The sequence below is a fragment of the Lepidochelys kempii genome, chromosome 9 (assembly GCF_965140265.1).
Source record: "Lepidochelys kempii isolate rLepKem1 chromosome 9, rLepKem1.hap2, whole genome shotgun sequence".
In the NCBI taxonomy this organism is placed as follows: Eukaryota; Metazoa; Chordata; order Testudines; family Cheloniidae; genus Lepidochelys; species Lepidochelys kempii.
Window position 1 is genome coordinate 89,796,900 of NC_133264.1, and position 15,810 is coordinate 89,812,709.

The 15,810-nt window shown below is 43.4% G+C and overlaps 1 protein-coding gene across 4 annotated transcripts in view; it reads left to right on the forward strand.

The window, feature by feature from the left end:
- KIAA1210 (KIAA1210 ortholog) overlaps positions 1 to 15,810 on the forward strand; it is a 93,207-nt gene that overhangs the window by 58,946 nt on the left and 18,451 nt on the right. For all 4 annotated transcript variants that reach the window (XM_073361358.1, XM_073361356.1, XM_073361357.1 and 1 more), the window contains exons 3-5: positions 2,632 to 2,800; positions 8,087 to 8,216; positions 12,013 to 12,171. In XM_073361358.1, coding sequence (XP_073217459.1) covers positions 2,632 to 2,800; positions 8,087 to 8,216; positions 12,013 to 12,171 — 458 coding nt within the window. The remainder of the gene's footprint in view (positions 1 to 2,631; positions 2,801 to 8,086; positions 8,217 to 12,012; positions 12,172 to 15,810) is intronic.

Consider the following 15,810-nt stretch of genomic DNA (forward strand, 5'->3'; position numbering starts at 1 on the left):
GCCCTCCTTCCTGGGGCTGTGTCCTGGCTGAGTTTTCCCCCTCTCCAGTTTCTCTCTCCCCCCTGACAGACCTTGAAGCCTACTTCTGAGTTACCTGCCCCATCAACTAATGAATCTCTTGAGCCTCCCCAGGGGAGTCTAATCACCCCAACACCTGTTTGTGAGGGCTGGGAGGGAGGGGAGCCTTGTTCTGCCCACCTTAGCAGGCTCCTGGTCCCAAGCCCTTAAAGCAGCAGTGGACTGAGATGCAGTTTGCCAGTAGGTACTTAAGTATTTTGAAGCACTCTGCATACTTGCCCCAGAGCCCACTGTCCCAGCTTGGAAGATCCAGACCCTGAGGTCCGGCCGCCAGGGCATTTTTCTGTTAGCACCAGCTAAGGAAGATGGCAGCCCAGCCCCCTTTGCTTTTGATCGGTCACTAAACTGGCCACAAGGAGACTCACTGCCCAGCCCAGCGGAGGAGTGCGTCGGTGGGGGTTGGGCAGAGCAGGCAGACAAATACCTCCGTGTCCTGCACTGAGAGAACCAGCCCAGTAGCTGCATCCCCTGTAGGGTGGGGTGGAAAATGCCTACTAGCCATTGGGCACAGTCTAGTGCTGAAGGGGCTGTTGGGAATATGGGAGTTGAAAGTCCTGGCACGTGTACTTTTCCTTATAAATGCATAGGTACTATTTCCGCAGCATACTCGTACTTATAAATACTCCTGTAATGGTGCACTTGGCACTGAAGTCCTTTTTTATCAGTATTTATGGTAACACTGAATTTTGGCCTATATCTTCCCTGTCCCAGACACTGACTACTCCCTGGGGCCATCTTCCTCCCTCCCAGTGACTGCTTCCTTTGCTTTCCTGGACACATGGAATGGGGTAACAACCTCCTCTCTCCTTTAAAGGGCTAGTACCCTCAGAGGCGGATTAGGGGTTTGTGGGGCCCTGGGCCAGAGCAGGCAGGGAGCCCCTTCCCCACCCCTTCCGCCTTCAGTCCCCCCGGGCTCCTGCCCGGCACTCCTTCCAATAAACTGGGTTGGAGTGTGGGGGCTTCCCCCGCCCACCAGGCTCTCCTGCCAGAGAGCGGGTCGTGACGCGGCTCCCCAGCAGGAGCGCTGGGTGGGCGGAGTGAGACAAGCTCCCATGCCCTGACCCCATTCCCTGGCAGGAGGGTGGATGCAGCAGGTTAAGGTGAGGGGGGTGCCCATTCTTCTGGGGGCCCCCAATTGGCTGGGGCCCCTGGGCACAGGACCCGTTCGCCCAGTGGCTAATCTACCACTAAGTACCCTGTTTCAGTGTAAATAAATCAAGTTACACTAGCAGATCACCCAGACTCCAAGTCACTGATTTCTCCTCCAGCAGAAACCAACTGCAAGCCCCCAACATCTGCTACAACTCAACAGGGCGTGACAATATTATTATTTGCTACTGTATAGCTTAGAGCCTGGAGTCATTGTGTATTTCTCAAAATGACTATTGTCTGGTGCAAGATGCAGCTGGATGGTGGCATTGCTTCAGCCCCAATAAAGCCACTGGCATAAATTGCCGTACATGCTGGGCACACGCTGAGACAAAGCATTGCAGACTAACTTATTCCTGAGAGAAGACAAATAATTGTACTGAAATAATGCCTTGTTTATGAAGAAATCCTCCAGCTGTGTATTACCCCAGCTACTCTGGAATATGAATTGAACAATGGTTTGTGCTCTGGTACCTTGCACTGTTTTTGCATTCTAACTATGTCAGAGTCAAGTCTGAGGGTACCTAGTACAACGGGTTTTGACCAAAGAACCCCAAACTGTCATTAAAGGGACTCTGTCAATTTAAAAGTCAATAATAAAGAAATAGCTAAACAAACAAAACTGTATCACCCTAAAATACCGTTGATTAGTATACGTGAAGGAATTTTTAAAAAAAGAAATCTAATATGTATCTTACTATTTATGCTCTTTGATACTTTGTGTATTTCTCTGAGTTTAGACAATAAAACCCAGTGAAGTCTTTTGTCTGTAGCCAGTTTCACTGTCGGATACTTAGTGTACCAATATTTTTGGGTTTCAGATGCTGCAGCAGAGTGTTATATATTTAAAAGCAACTGTCTTCCTGGAAATTTTTTTTTTTAAATTGGGGAGACTTTTTCTTTTGATCTTAGGATTTATAAAAGCTTTAAATTTTTCATCAAATTTAGTCTGTATTCCTTTAACTGCTGTCCTTTTTACAAAATTGGCTGAAAAATCCAGGGCTAAATTAAGCTAATTGAAGACCTTAAGAGTTAAGTAAAGACATTAGAATATTTAAAATGTACTTTATCCTTCATGGTAAACCAAACTCGATTTACATAGCCCATGTGCGGATCTGTGGTGTATGTTATATATAAGCTGTGTGCCTAAACGGAAACCTAAAGAAATATTGGAACCATCTGCTTATTGTAGTGATATTTCATAGACAGCCCAACTAAGAATTACAGCTTTGCATTTCACAGGACTCCACCACTGAATTATTTACAAAGTTGCTCAGTTAAATGAATGGGTTGCTGTGGCTTGCAGTTCTCTCAAAGGATCCCTCTGCAGTTTCGGATGGAACATTGTCCATAGTAACCTCCGCCTGCACCCTTTGTAAAGTTTTTTGTTCTCTCACATTGCAGGAAAGAAAAAATCCAAATTTCAGACTTTCAAGAACTTTTTTGCTAAGAAGAAAAGGAAAGAATCTCCAGCTCCCAGGAGGGAGAGTAATTTAAAACCAAGCCAGTCCAGCAGCGATGTCAGCATCCCTGCGCTCGATACTATTGCTCTTCATTCACCAACTGAGCCTGGGTAAGCTTGCAGTGAAACATAGAAATTACCAGGTTGTGCAGACATTTCGCAGCAATAGAATGAAAGCCTGAGCTGGCCCCTGAGGAGCAACCTCTGTCCAAGTTTGTGCAAAACAAGTCCTAATGCTGCTGATGGAATTTCAGGAATTTCCTTTTTCCTTTGAAACAGGCTCCAAAAATCAGCATAGGAGGAAAACTCTATCCAACTGTTTAGCCTGTAAAACTGCAGATAGGCCAGACTTTGTTTGGTGTTTGAAATCCACCCTGGCAAGTCTTACCAGCAGTGACTTTAGAGTAAGTGGTGATCTGAGTACTACTGATACAGGGAATGTACAGGAAATCAAGTGGCTGTTTCTTAGCATCAATGGAGCCTGTGTAGATTAACCTGCTTCATGACTGGGACAAAGGAAAATAATTTAGCAGCAGAATCTCTGCCTTCAAGAGCCACTTAGTTAATTTTCTTATGACTAAGCTGACAATTAGAGCTATATTTTGTTTTTAAAAGGCCTCTAATTTTGCACCTGCAACCACATGCATGTAGTATATCAAGGGAGACGCTACACATCTGTGCTGGGAAACCCTTGCTTTGAATGTGATTCTGAATATTGTTACGTTCCTGCCCAAAGGAGGAGCTGTTGTCTCTTAGTTAAGGAGACATGCACAAACCTATTACAGATACCAGTGTCCTCAGAGGCAGGTATTGCCAGAACATCAGCAAGTCATACAGTAGAACCTAACCATTAACAACCATCAAGAAATGTGAAAATTCTTTTAAAAAAACAAACAAACCTGCAAAAATATTAAAATCAATATGCTCCCGTTGTTTCAATATAAGTATTTGATCAGTACTCTGTTGAAACAATCCACATAACTGTTTGCTTTCAAACCCAGCCTGGAACAAATTAGTTAAAAATGTCTGTTTAGGAGGCGTGATGAGTTATGTGTTTGCACGCCGCATACTGGGCAGTAGGCAGGAATTTGGGGATCTGCCAGGCCTTGGCTTGTTAGCATAGCAATGACAGAGGGAGTGATTATACCTAGGGTAAGAGGAATTATACCCACACAACTAACCTACCAAACCTTGTTAGCTGATGCACAGAGTGGAAATGGTGCAGATTCATAAGAATATTACTGTCTGTTCCAAGTGCAAAAGTGAAGAAGAGATTTCTCTCTTGCAGTTAATCCAGCACACCATACCCAAGTGCTCTTTATCCCAGCACTATCATCCACAGATTATAAACTGAAGTTAATATTGTGCAAAAGTGAAGATTAAGAAGTGGATAAAACTTTATTGTTATAAGAAATCAAATTGAGTTGATTATCTATAACAAAATATTTTTTGTGCTGTTCAAAAACCTGTTCATACCCAGATATCACAGTGAGCTGGGTGCTTTATAAATACCTAGAGAAACTAAACAAGCTCATTCTTTAATGGGTCTCTTCTTGAACATGCAAGGGACCCTATTGAAGCCAATGGGAATTTTGTCTGTGGAAGGTTTGCAGAACTGGGCCCCAAGCTTTGTAATCCCTGGTATGTAGAATACCAAAGAGCTGTGGTTTTGGTGCTGGTGGTTGTGGAGAAAGTATAGGGTTTCCCCTTTTTACCATGTAATCTCTTTTTTTATAATTTAATTAAAAATATTAACTATATGGGCCAGACCCTCAGAGGTGTTGAGCTCTTCCCATACAAGCCAGTGGAAGGGTAAGGGGAGTTGTGTCAGCAGAGCTTCCATAGCATGCCAACTGTCCGTGGGTTAGTGGTATGGCAGCACCCCTACTTTGAACACCTATGGCCCAGGGGCCTCTGTGTGGTTGCCCCTTGAACTCTGAGGTCCATGGGATGAAGATATGGGATGGGAACTCCTCCTTGATGACTAGAGTTTTCAGTTTTGGTTGGATGTATTCCTGAAGGTTTCATCACATGACATAATCTTTAATTAAAAATTAATCTTTAATTCCTGGAGATTCCAGGACAATCCTGGAGGCTTGGCAACCCTAGACTGTCCCAATTCTAAACCTGTCACCCCTCCCATGTATCCCTTTGGTATCACCCACTTTTGTTTTGTGCCTTCTTCTATCCCTTACTTTTGCAGCTCCACCTCACCTCCTTGTGCGCCACTCTCTCCTCATTCCAACCACTGCTCAAACATGCTGCTCTCATAAAAGCATCCATCAATCACCCCCCCGAGAGTATGCATTATACACCCCTCCATGCTGAGATTAAAACACCAGCTCATACTTAGAAGCCCCTCCTGCTCAGTGTATTTCATTTGGAGCAGGATTATTTAGGGCCAAGTTCTCCCCTTGGTTGATTTTATCCACTTAGTGGAGCAGAAATTAAGCAAACTTCAAGTCGTGGAGTTTCGTTTTAAATGCTATCTTCATGTTTGTGCTGCTTTAAGTAACAGCATCTTGGTGGGAATGCATGTGGCTGACTCATATATGGAAACTGGGGTAGAAGTATAATGACTAAAACATCTGTTTTCTCTCTTTATTGGCTAACAATGCAGCTTTAGATTTCGATGCAAATATAAATACACTGGAAGGGATTACACTGTGAATATATTGTATGTAGGAAAGCTTGTCCTACAATCATCTGTCCTAGACCTGCATTTAAATCTAAAGTTACTTTTATGCTCCTATTGTCACTGCCAAAAGAAAATGTAGAAAGTCTTGTGCAATTACGTGTGTGTGTGTGTATTTTTTAAACATCTAACTGGTGCAGCAGTACAGTCTCCAGAACAAGCAAATGTCTGCTGCTCTTTCTAAAGGACTCCAAATAAATACAGTAAGAACATCGCTGTTTTAAAAAGAGATTAATACAGGGCCAGACACAGGATCTGTTCTAAATAAATCAATAAAGAACAACGAGCATCAGTATTAGTTTATATTAATTAAAAACCGAATTGAGACCATCTTTCTAGCCACAGCATAATAGCTTCAGTAATTATCTTGCCTGGATATAGTCCCTTTCATCCAAAAAGTGCTTATCTAAAAATTGACATACACAGTGTAAAAACTTAGGGACTGCCTAGAGGGTGAAGGCAGGCAAGTGTTTATCACTGCACTGAAACGCTACGCAACAGCTGAAGATAGGCATTAGCTAGCTGATAATGCTAAAGCAAAGGGGAAGAACATGAGCTCTGGGCCTGGCTTTTAATGCAAGAGCACAGATTAGTTCTGGACAAGACAGTAACGTGCAGCAAGATTGCTGCACGTGCCCTGGGGGAATGCTTTCAGACTCCGCCTAAGTATATGATTGGCTACATCTCAAATGGCAAAGTGAAGTTAGCCAAGCAGGCACTGCAGGTGTCATTCCCCAGTGATGTGAGAAGAAGGTGGTTTTGCTGTAGGGCAGGAGCAGAAAGAGAGTTTTTTTTATTGAGTATTCCTTTATGACACCCCCCCCCCCCGAGTTTTGTTTTGGAGGTAAAGAGGGAATTTTAGGTTATGAGACTAATGGATGAGACCCCCTCATTCCATCTGGAATCCCCATATAAAGCAAATGTTGGATCGAATCGGAGATTTTCCCTGACAGTTTTGTGAGAAGGGATTGTCCCTAGTCATTTCCATTTACCCTGAGTCAATCTGCTAAATGCAATTTACGTTGTCTAAAAGGCAGCTGGGCCAAGGGGTTTAGACCTGGATTACAGGTCTGGCCTCAGGAAAGAGCTCTTTGTGTCTAGCTAAGTGCTGGTGTGAAATTTTGATGCAACCCATGTTTGTTGCCTTTTAGACAGGGAATGTACAACTACAACCTGTCTATAATTGAGGGGGCCTGGTTACAACTCCGTTAATAGCTGTAGCATAGACAGGAGCTAATCATCTCCCTTAGCTAAGCTAAACCTCTGGAGAGCATAGAGCTGGACTCAGGAGGAGACCTAGGCAAAAAGTTTGGTCTGAAACTTTGTTGTTGTTGTTGCAAAAAATGCAGATTTGGCAACATGGAAATGCTTCACTAAATTGAATCAATTTTACCCAAATTGTTCATACGGGGGGGAGGGGGAATTCTGTAAAAACCTTGAAATGACTTTTTGTTTAGAAATCGCTGTCAATTTTAGTAAAGCCCAATTACAAATAAAAAAAAATTTTTAAGTCAAACAAAACATTTCATTTTGAGCTTTTTTTTTTACATTTGCCACCTATCTAAGAAATCTGTTATTCATCCAACTGTACTCAGGAGGTGTAACTGGGTCCCCTGACATGGCTCTAGTTGTATTGTAGATGGGCCTTGGACATATTTAAAATGTAGATTGGAACTATATTTGTGGTCCAGTCATGTTATAACAGTTTTTCTTTGCCTATGTGGACAGAAGAAACCCTGTTAGGGAACCATATTTTAACCTCTATATGTGCCAGGGTTTGAACTAGATTTGTGTGTGGTGTTCCATCTGCCTAGAAATCAGGGCTGATCTGACCCACACCCAGCTATGAAGGCCTGAAGGGGCTGTTCCAGCAACCAAGAACTGCTGGACAGAGGGATGCCCCTAGTCTCCTGCAAGGGCATGGTATGGAGCTGCTACACTGGCTTTATGCCACTCAGAGATTCCCCCTGCGCTGGAGGAGTTTCCCAATGACCGTCTTAGCCCTCTGCACAGGTAATGTGGCATAAAGGAGCCTTACTGGAATGGAGAATTGGGCTCAGATCCTGCTGTTCTGATGGCTTATAGGCCATGTAACCCTGGACTCTGGGGGGAAGGGTCGCATTAAAGGATGCGGCGGGGGGGGGGGGTGTTCTCTAACGATAGTGTAAAATGTAACTTTTCCTCAAGCTAGAGGAGCAGGGCCATACGTGGAGTTGCCATGGAGAAAACAAAAAAGCAAACTGGCAGTAAGAAGGGAGGGGAAGATTGCAAAGGGGACTTATCCTTGTGACATGCTTGTCTTTGAAGCCTTGCTGGCAAGGCCCAAAGTGTGAGTCAAGGAGTTTTTTTATTATTATTATTATTAATTACTTGTATTATGTTAGCACCTAGAGGCCTCAGCTGAGACCAGGGCTTTATTTGTGGTAGGGACTGCACAAACACATAGTGATACAATTCCTGCCCTGAAGAGCTTACAGTCTAACTAGACAAGACCAACAAAAGGTGGGAGGGAAAACAGACGCACAGAGAATGACTTGCCCAATGTCCTAGGTCAGTGGCAAAACTAGGAATAGAACCCACCTCTCTGGATTCCTAGTTAAACATCCTGACTGCTCTGCCCCTCTTAAGGTATCTGAATACATGAATGATATGAAATTTTAGAGATCTAGATAGTGGGCTCAAAGATCTTCCCTCCCTTTCAGATCCAAAGGAAGCATGGGAAACAAAGCCTTGTCACATGACAGTGTCTTTATTTTTGAATCTGCGCCAGAAAATACAGCTGGTGACATGTCCTCTCAGGAAAACATACCTGGGAAAGTGAAAACATTACAGGTAAGAGCACGTTCCATATTCACAAGACTGGATAATTTACTAGTTGTTAGCTGCCATACTGAACACTTGCTTGGATCTGCTCACCAGCTGATTCCTCAATGCGTATGGCAGAGAGTTGGAAAATAGATGTGCTGTTGTTTGAATCTGTTCTGCTGCTTAGAAATAGATATATTTATTAAGCAGCACCGGTGTGCTCAGCCTTGTGCTGGTTACTCAGGTGACAACCCCCTGTCCCCAAGACTTCATAACCTATATTCTTCCTGAGATGAGCAGTTCCTCTTCCCCAAGGACCTTCCATTCTTTATTTCATAGCTTCTGCCTTTTGGTTAAGGCTATTTGTTTATATTGAAATGTATCCCTTACACTGAAGCTGGGAACGGGCAATGGGACGGATCACCTGATGATTCTTTCTGTTCATTCACTCTGGGGCACCTGGCACTGGCCACTGTCAGAAGACTGGGTACTGGGCAAAATGGACCATTGGTCTGACCCAGTATGGTCGTTCTTATGTTCACTAGTATTATTTTAAAGGCATCCCTCTGCTACAGTTCTGCCCTGAGAGGTTTTTTTAAATGTTTTGTATTGTATTGTCCAGCACCACTATGAATGTGTGGAGGAAAGACAGATGTTTCAGGGCATTCTTAATAACAGCTTTATTTCTATCATTATTCTTCCTATCTCTGTCAGCTGAGGACACTCTGTTCTCCTAGGTCACTTCCTTCTTCCAAAGCACATGCTGAACCCTTCTTGGCAACCTCCTTATCAATCCTTGGTTTTTGCATTCTGATAGCTGCCAGCATAAAACACAAAGATAAAAGTTAAAGGTTTTCCCGGGGATTGAAGCAAACTGTTGATAATGCAGTCCAAGGCCGCCTACAGGCCTTCATTGGTCAGCATGAACCGCTGTTGCAAAGCAAGGTTGCATCACATATTAAAAAGCAGGAGATACGCAGAGGGACTTGTTCATGAAAATACAGATGAGGCCAAGTTTCAGTTCAAGATATTACTCGCAAAACAGTGCGGTCAGTCGGGGGAGATAATATTTTCATACGACAAGACCTTCTGGGGGCAAAAGCTCCTTTCCATTTGTTTAATCTGATTCTGTTATCTCCATCCCCTTGACTCCTCTTCTATCAACTATTCACTAATCTGCATAGTAACAGAGTGCTGCCAGGGGTGTTTTTATAATCAAAGGGGAGAGTCTGTTACCTTTAACTTAACTCTCATTTGGATAAAAAAGCTGCACACCAATAAAACCAGATAGTTCTTAGTAACAGTAGATTAACTATTGCCAGCACAAGAGAGAGCGTACATTTTCCATTTCTCCTGTAATGTCTTGCCCTCTGCATTTAATAAAGAAGAGTGGGCAGGGTTTGTAAAATATTAGGGAAGCAGATTTTACTCCCACTTAGGGAGTAGATGTGCAGATGTGCAGTGGGTCTCATTTGCTTGCTGCATTCTTACATTCTTTGAGCAGCTTGTCATCTGTCTAGCGTTTGCAGATTGCCTTGCTTCTCTTTCTCTGATTGGTTTGGGGTAAATTTGTGGGGCGCTTGGGCCGATGTGGTAGAATCTGAATAAGGAGGTTGTAGAACAGAGGCTTGACCAGGAGCAGATTTACCATTAAACACACCGTGCGGTGGAACGGGGCTTCCAATGACAGGGGGCCCCCAAAATATGACACCGCAGCAGGGTTCAGGTAGATAGGCAGGCTGCCTGCACGCTATGGCCGGTGGCCCTGCACTGCTCCCAGAAGCAGCTGGCTGCAGGCACGTCTCTGCGTGCCCCTGGTGGGGGGAGGCAGCTCTGTGAGCTGCCCCCTCCCCGGGCAGTGCATGGAGACCCGCTGTCCTCTTCCCCTCAAGGGGCACGCAGAGAGGTGCCAGCAGCAGGGCTAAGGCGGCTCCCTGCTCACTCTGCCTCCCTTCCTCATCACTACACTGCTCCCGGAAGCGGCCGGCATGTCCCTGCGGCCCCTGGGGTGGGGGTATCTCCATGCGTTGCCCGAGTGCCAACTCCGCAGCTCCCATTGGCTGGGAACTGCAGCCAATGGGAGCTGCGGGGGCGGCACTGGTGCCTGCGGGCAGTGGCAGACGGAGACCACCTGGCTTCCCCCTGCCTAGGAGCCGCTGCCAGAGGGGTCTGCCGGTCGCTTTGGGAGCCGCGCTGCTTGAGGTAAGTGCCACCCCCCTGAATCCCTCCCACATCCAAACCCCCTTCCCCATCCCAGAGCCTGTTCCCAGCACCCAAACTTCCTCCCAGAGCCCTCATCCCCTCCTGCACCCCAACCCCCTACCCTAATCAAGGGACCTCACTTTATTTAATTTACTTCCTATTACTTATAGGAGGAGGATGAAGAAAAAAAGAATGAAAAACGGGGGGAGAGATAAGAGAGAGTGTGCTTTTTCTTGGCTGGGTCCCGAGGAAGTGGGGGGGGGCAAAAATGAAGCTATGCACAGGGCCCCACTAATTCTAAATCCTCCACTGGGCTTGACTCCCTGTGGCTCTGTAGTTGTTCACACCCATACATTTGAGAGCAATGCAGGTGTAAAATGCTGCCACATCAGAAGAGTAGCATTTTGCATCCATTTTGCAGAGGCGTAAATGACCATATAGCATGAGGGGCAACGGAGAATCAGCCCCTAGATCTTTGTAAACTCCCCAACCTGTGGTTTAATAAGCAAATGACCATAGGTCTTGGTCTCTGTCAGGCGTACTCAGATGAGCCATTTTTAGTTTTCTTCAGACCTTGTCTGTTGTCCAGCCCTGACATAGCTGACTCCAAGAACTTCAGAACTGGTGTTTCCTGAGATTTGTTTTTGTTGTGTGTTTTAAGAGGGAACATCTGGCCACTTGTAAGGTTGCAGACTCTGGGGTTTTTTGTTTTGTTTCCCACCCGCCCTCCCCCAGGGTCAGACTGGTCCTAGCATTTTTGGGGCAGCTTTGCAAAACAATTCACACCCCCCTCTGACAAACATCAGTGATTCCTGTCAGCCACAATCACTCCCCATGTCCTGAGGTTTTTGGGGGAGATTGTGAAATGATCTTTTGGGATGCACCACAAATTTTAAAGGACTCCCTTTTATATAAAATCTCTGTGTGAGAGCAACTCTTCCTGTCAATACCTTGCTGCTTGGTGCAGAAGTGGGGCCCAGTTGCTTGTTGGGGGTTGGGGTATAGCAGTCATTATTATTATTATTTTTTTTGCAAAGGAATTTTTTGCAAAGGACAATTGTCCAGATAAAACCAGGGTTCTAGGAGCTACCAGCCTTCCAAACTCTGGAAGATTCTGTGTGCATTCTGGTAAATGCCATCACTTGTAATTCTTTACCAACACTAGCTAATTAACCACCTCTGTAAGATGGGCAACTGTTATTTTTAGTGCTGAAGAAAGATTAGGTGACTTATCCACACCCAGACTCTGTGGGTTTGGTCGGATGGTGGAGTTTACTAGGGGTTAAGGTATAAACTGGGAATTCAAAACAGTGTGGGGATGTACAACATGAATGCCATGTGTTTTGTAATAATGCGGCTGTGGTTCTGCTGGGGATGGTGAGATGTCAGTCTGTAATAATCTGATGAATTAAATTGTTTTTTCAATATTTTGTGTAGCAGCCAGTGTTCATGGAAGGTCCTAGAAGAACATAACTAAATACAACTTCACTCTTTACTAAGCTTTCTGGATGGCCCTTTCCTTTGTATACTTCTCTTGGGTAGAATTGTACATAATGACAGTTTCTCCCGTACAGTTAAAGCCATTTTAAGATTGTGTATTATGTTTCCCTTCACCCCACAGCTCCAGTTACAACAGAACATCAGATTTGGGTCTTCTCCTCTTGTTATAACTGGCAGGAAATTGGAAGATACAGGTGCTGTTTCAGAAGATGATGGATTACCTAAAAGCCCTCCAGAAATCTCCACTCTTCATGAAGTTCTAACATGTTCACCAAGCAAGGTATGTTCATCATGTCACCTCAGTACTAGAGGGATAAATGGAATTTCCTGTGTAGAATAATGTGTTGGTTTTTTTTTAAAGTCTGCAGTCAATAAAATGCTTTTCTATAAATCATTACCCTTATTTCTATGCCATCTTTTATGTGGGTTCATTTGTACAAAACCTCTGGTTCTCTGATTTATCATGCATGGTGGTTTCCCTCGTTCAAATTCAGTACCAGCGTCAGAAACAAACATTTTTTTAAGTTTGCAAGTCAATGGAAGAGGAGGTTGTTAAAAAATGGTTTACAGAAGTTGAGTTATTTCTGGAAGTATAAAAAAGATCAAATCTACTGTAGTTTAAATCCAAAGTGGGTAGAATTGGTGCATGGAATTTTTTTTTTTAAACTGACAGTCCTTCTACAATTCTAGGTCAACAATGGCCTTATTTATAGATAGATAGTCATAGAAGACCCATCATTAAGTTAGAGACAGGAATGCTCAAGGTCCAGTGGTGGGAAAGAGGTTTGAGCAGTCACCGAGTGTTTAAAGGCTATTTTGTATTTGCGTGTAATTAAAACAAATCCAGTTGTCAAACATACCTAAAGATAAGTAGGTATGCTGGGGTACTTGTGGATGTGTATCTGCACCATACTTAAATCCTGGTCGGTCTCTGTATATTGCTGTCAAGGTTCCCTTCCCACTCTGAACTCTAGGGTACAGATGTGGGGACCCGCATGAAAGCCCCCTAAGCTTATTTCTACCAGCTTAGGTTAAAAACTTCCCCAAGGCACAAATCCTTTGTCCTTGGACAGTATGCTGCCACCACCAAGTAATTTAGACAAAGGATCAGGGAAGGGACCACCAGGAATTCCTATTCCCCCAAAATATCCGCCCAAGCCCTACACTCCCTTCCTGGAAAGGCTTGAGAATAATATACCAACCAAATAGGTAAACCAGATTCTTAAAAACAGAACTTTATTATAAAGAAAAAAAAGTAAAAGAAGCACCTCTGTAAAATCAGGATGGAAGGTAACTTTACAGGGTAATCAGATTCAAAACACAGAGGATTCCTCTCTGGGCAAAACTTTAAAGTTACAAAAAACAGGGATAAACCTCCCTCTTAGCACAGGGAAAATTCACAAGTTGAAAACAAAAGGTAATCTAACGTGCCCTGCCTTATTTACTTACTCTTTTTACAATATTGAGACTCACTTTAGGATGGTTTATAGGAGGAGGAGTTTTCTGACCTGGTGCTTCTCTGCTTCCCAAGAGAACACAAAAACAAAGCCTTCCCCCGTCAGATTTGAAAGTATCTTCTTTCCCCATTGGTCCTTTTGGTCATGTGCCAACCAGGTTATTTGACCTTCTTAACCCCTTACAGGTAAGGAGGAATTCTAGGCTACCCTTAGCTGTGTGGTTATGACAATTGCTATAAAAGATATTCGTAGTTGAGAGGATGTTCCTGATTAAATTTAAAATGTAAAAGATCCAGGCTTTAAAAATCCTTCCTTTCCACAAAATAGTATAATAATAACCATCCACATCTCCAAATGCACAAGGATGGACAAACAGTATTCAGAAAATACCAACCATGTAACACAGGTCCCTGAAATACACAAAAAGTTAGTGTTCTGTGCTTATCTCTTAAAGAATTATACAAAATTGTTAAGGATCAAGTTAGAACAAACTCTGCTTTTAGCAGTCTTGAAAACCAGTAGATACACTGAAAGGTGAAACACTGCTGGGAAAGATTAAGGCAGTTGGCAGATTTATATAAAAGTCATAAAGACAACAAAAAGTGAATTCATACTTCAACTCTGAGTTAATTTAAGGCTGAAGGGAAGAACCAGGCAAAGGGATTTATGCAGCTGATGGAAACCAAATCATAGCCTTTAATAATGGAAGACTCCTAGCCAGCTTCAAAACCTATCTAACAAAAGATGGCACTATTTGAAACCCCCTGATTTGGTTGCTGCAATACGTGATGGGCCAAATTCAGATCCGGTATAACACAAGTGAAACAAAGGGAGTTCTATCTGCTTATGTCCAGTCTGAACTTGGCCAGAGATCCCTAAATGCTCCAAGGTTCTGGAGCAAAGATGTGTCTCTCAGTGGACAGCAAGGGCGATATTCATCTTTGACAGGTTTCAGAGGAACAGCCGTGTTAGTCTGTATTCGCAAAAAGAAAAGGAGTACTTGTGGCACCTTAGAGACTAACCAATTTATTTGAGCATGAGCTTTCGTGAGCTACAGCTCACTTCATCAGATGTTTACCGTGGAAACATTTCCACGGTAAACATCTGATGAAGTGAGCTGTAGCTCACGAAAGCTCATGCTCAAATAAATTGGTTAGTCTCTAAGGTGCCACAAGTACTCCTATTCATCTTTGAAAAGCCTAAGTAGAGGCTACTCAGAACATAGATGTGCCATCCCAGAATGGGCTAACAGGCCAAATCTGGAATCTTCTGGCAGTGGCCTACAATGTATCTGCTGTATCTGCAGAGGAAGGTGAAAAAATCTGGAATATTCCCGTACAGTTGTGCAGTGCTGAATGTAAGTATGGAACTTCAGCAAAAAGGCAGAGCAGGGAGAAAGAGTGGCTGGATTTCCATCAAGAGAGAAAGCAAACCAAGAGGAGGAAAACATGTTTTAAGGAACTCAAGTAACAATGGATAGATCAAGATGCAAGACAGATGGAAATACTATAAATGTAGAAGAGGAGTTGGTCCCAGTAGCAGGTGGGAGTAGCAAGGCCCATTGGTCGCAAAGAGTTGTTATTGCAGAACATTTTGTATATGTCCAAGAGAGAAGCTTGGGAGCATCATGGTGAAGCCTTTATACAGCAGGAGAGAGAATGGTTTGAAGATGGGGGTGGAAAAGATGCCAGTATTTTGTTTCAGCACTGGGACTACGATAAGTGGATGCTTAAGTAAGACCTGGAACTCGCATGTTTAAAGATGGAGAAAAACACATTAGCATGAAGCAGAGTTCAGTTTGAAAAAGACAGATTTTAAAAGGGGCTGTTGTTGTAAAGTCTTGGTAGTGAACAACTGCCTTTGTATGGGGGGGGGGGGAAGAGGAAAGCATGCATTTATCTAGGATTCTGCAAATAATAAAATGCTTTGGAGCACTTTTAAAGAGTGAAACTGATCTGTTAATAAGGTCTCTAGAGAAGTCTGCCTAGTTCCACAATAAGTTGAACAATAAAATTCTATCTGTACTGTGGGTTTTTTTTAAAAAGTAGTTTATAGAATGCTCTAGCAGCAAAATGTTAGCATATGATTATCCACTGATCAGAGAAGTACATTTAAGTCAAATCTCTTTGCACACTTTGGACAGAATGAATGATCTGCTGTTGTTGGAGAACTAAACATAATTCTTTCTTTGGTTCATAATAGTCTTACGGTTTCCACAAGTGAAAATGTCTTAAGGTTTAAAACTATTGCCTTCTAGAAGTTTGTCAGTTGTTTTGAACTGTGCAGTGGTTGTTCTTATGTGGGGTCATATAGGGAGAGAAAGAATGATTCAGTGATTAGGGTTCTAACCTGGGATTTGGGAGATCCTACAGCCTTCCTGTGTGACCATGAAATAGTCACTTAGCTTCTCTGTTCCTCTTCATCTGTAAAATGTTAATAATAGAACTTCTGTACCTGATGGG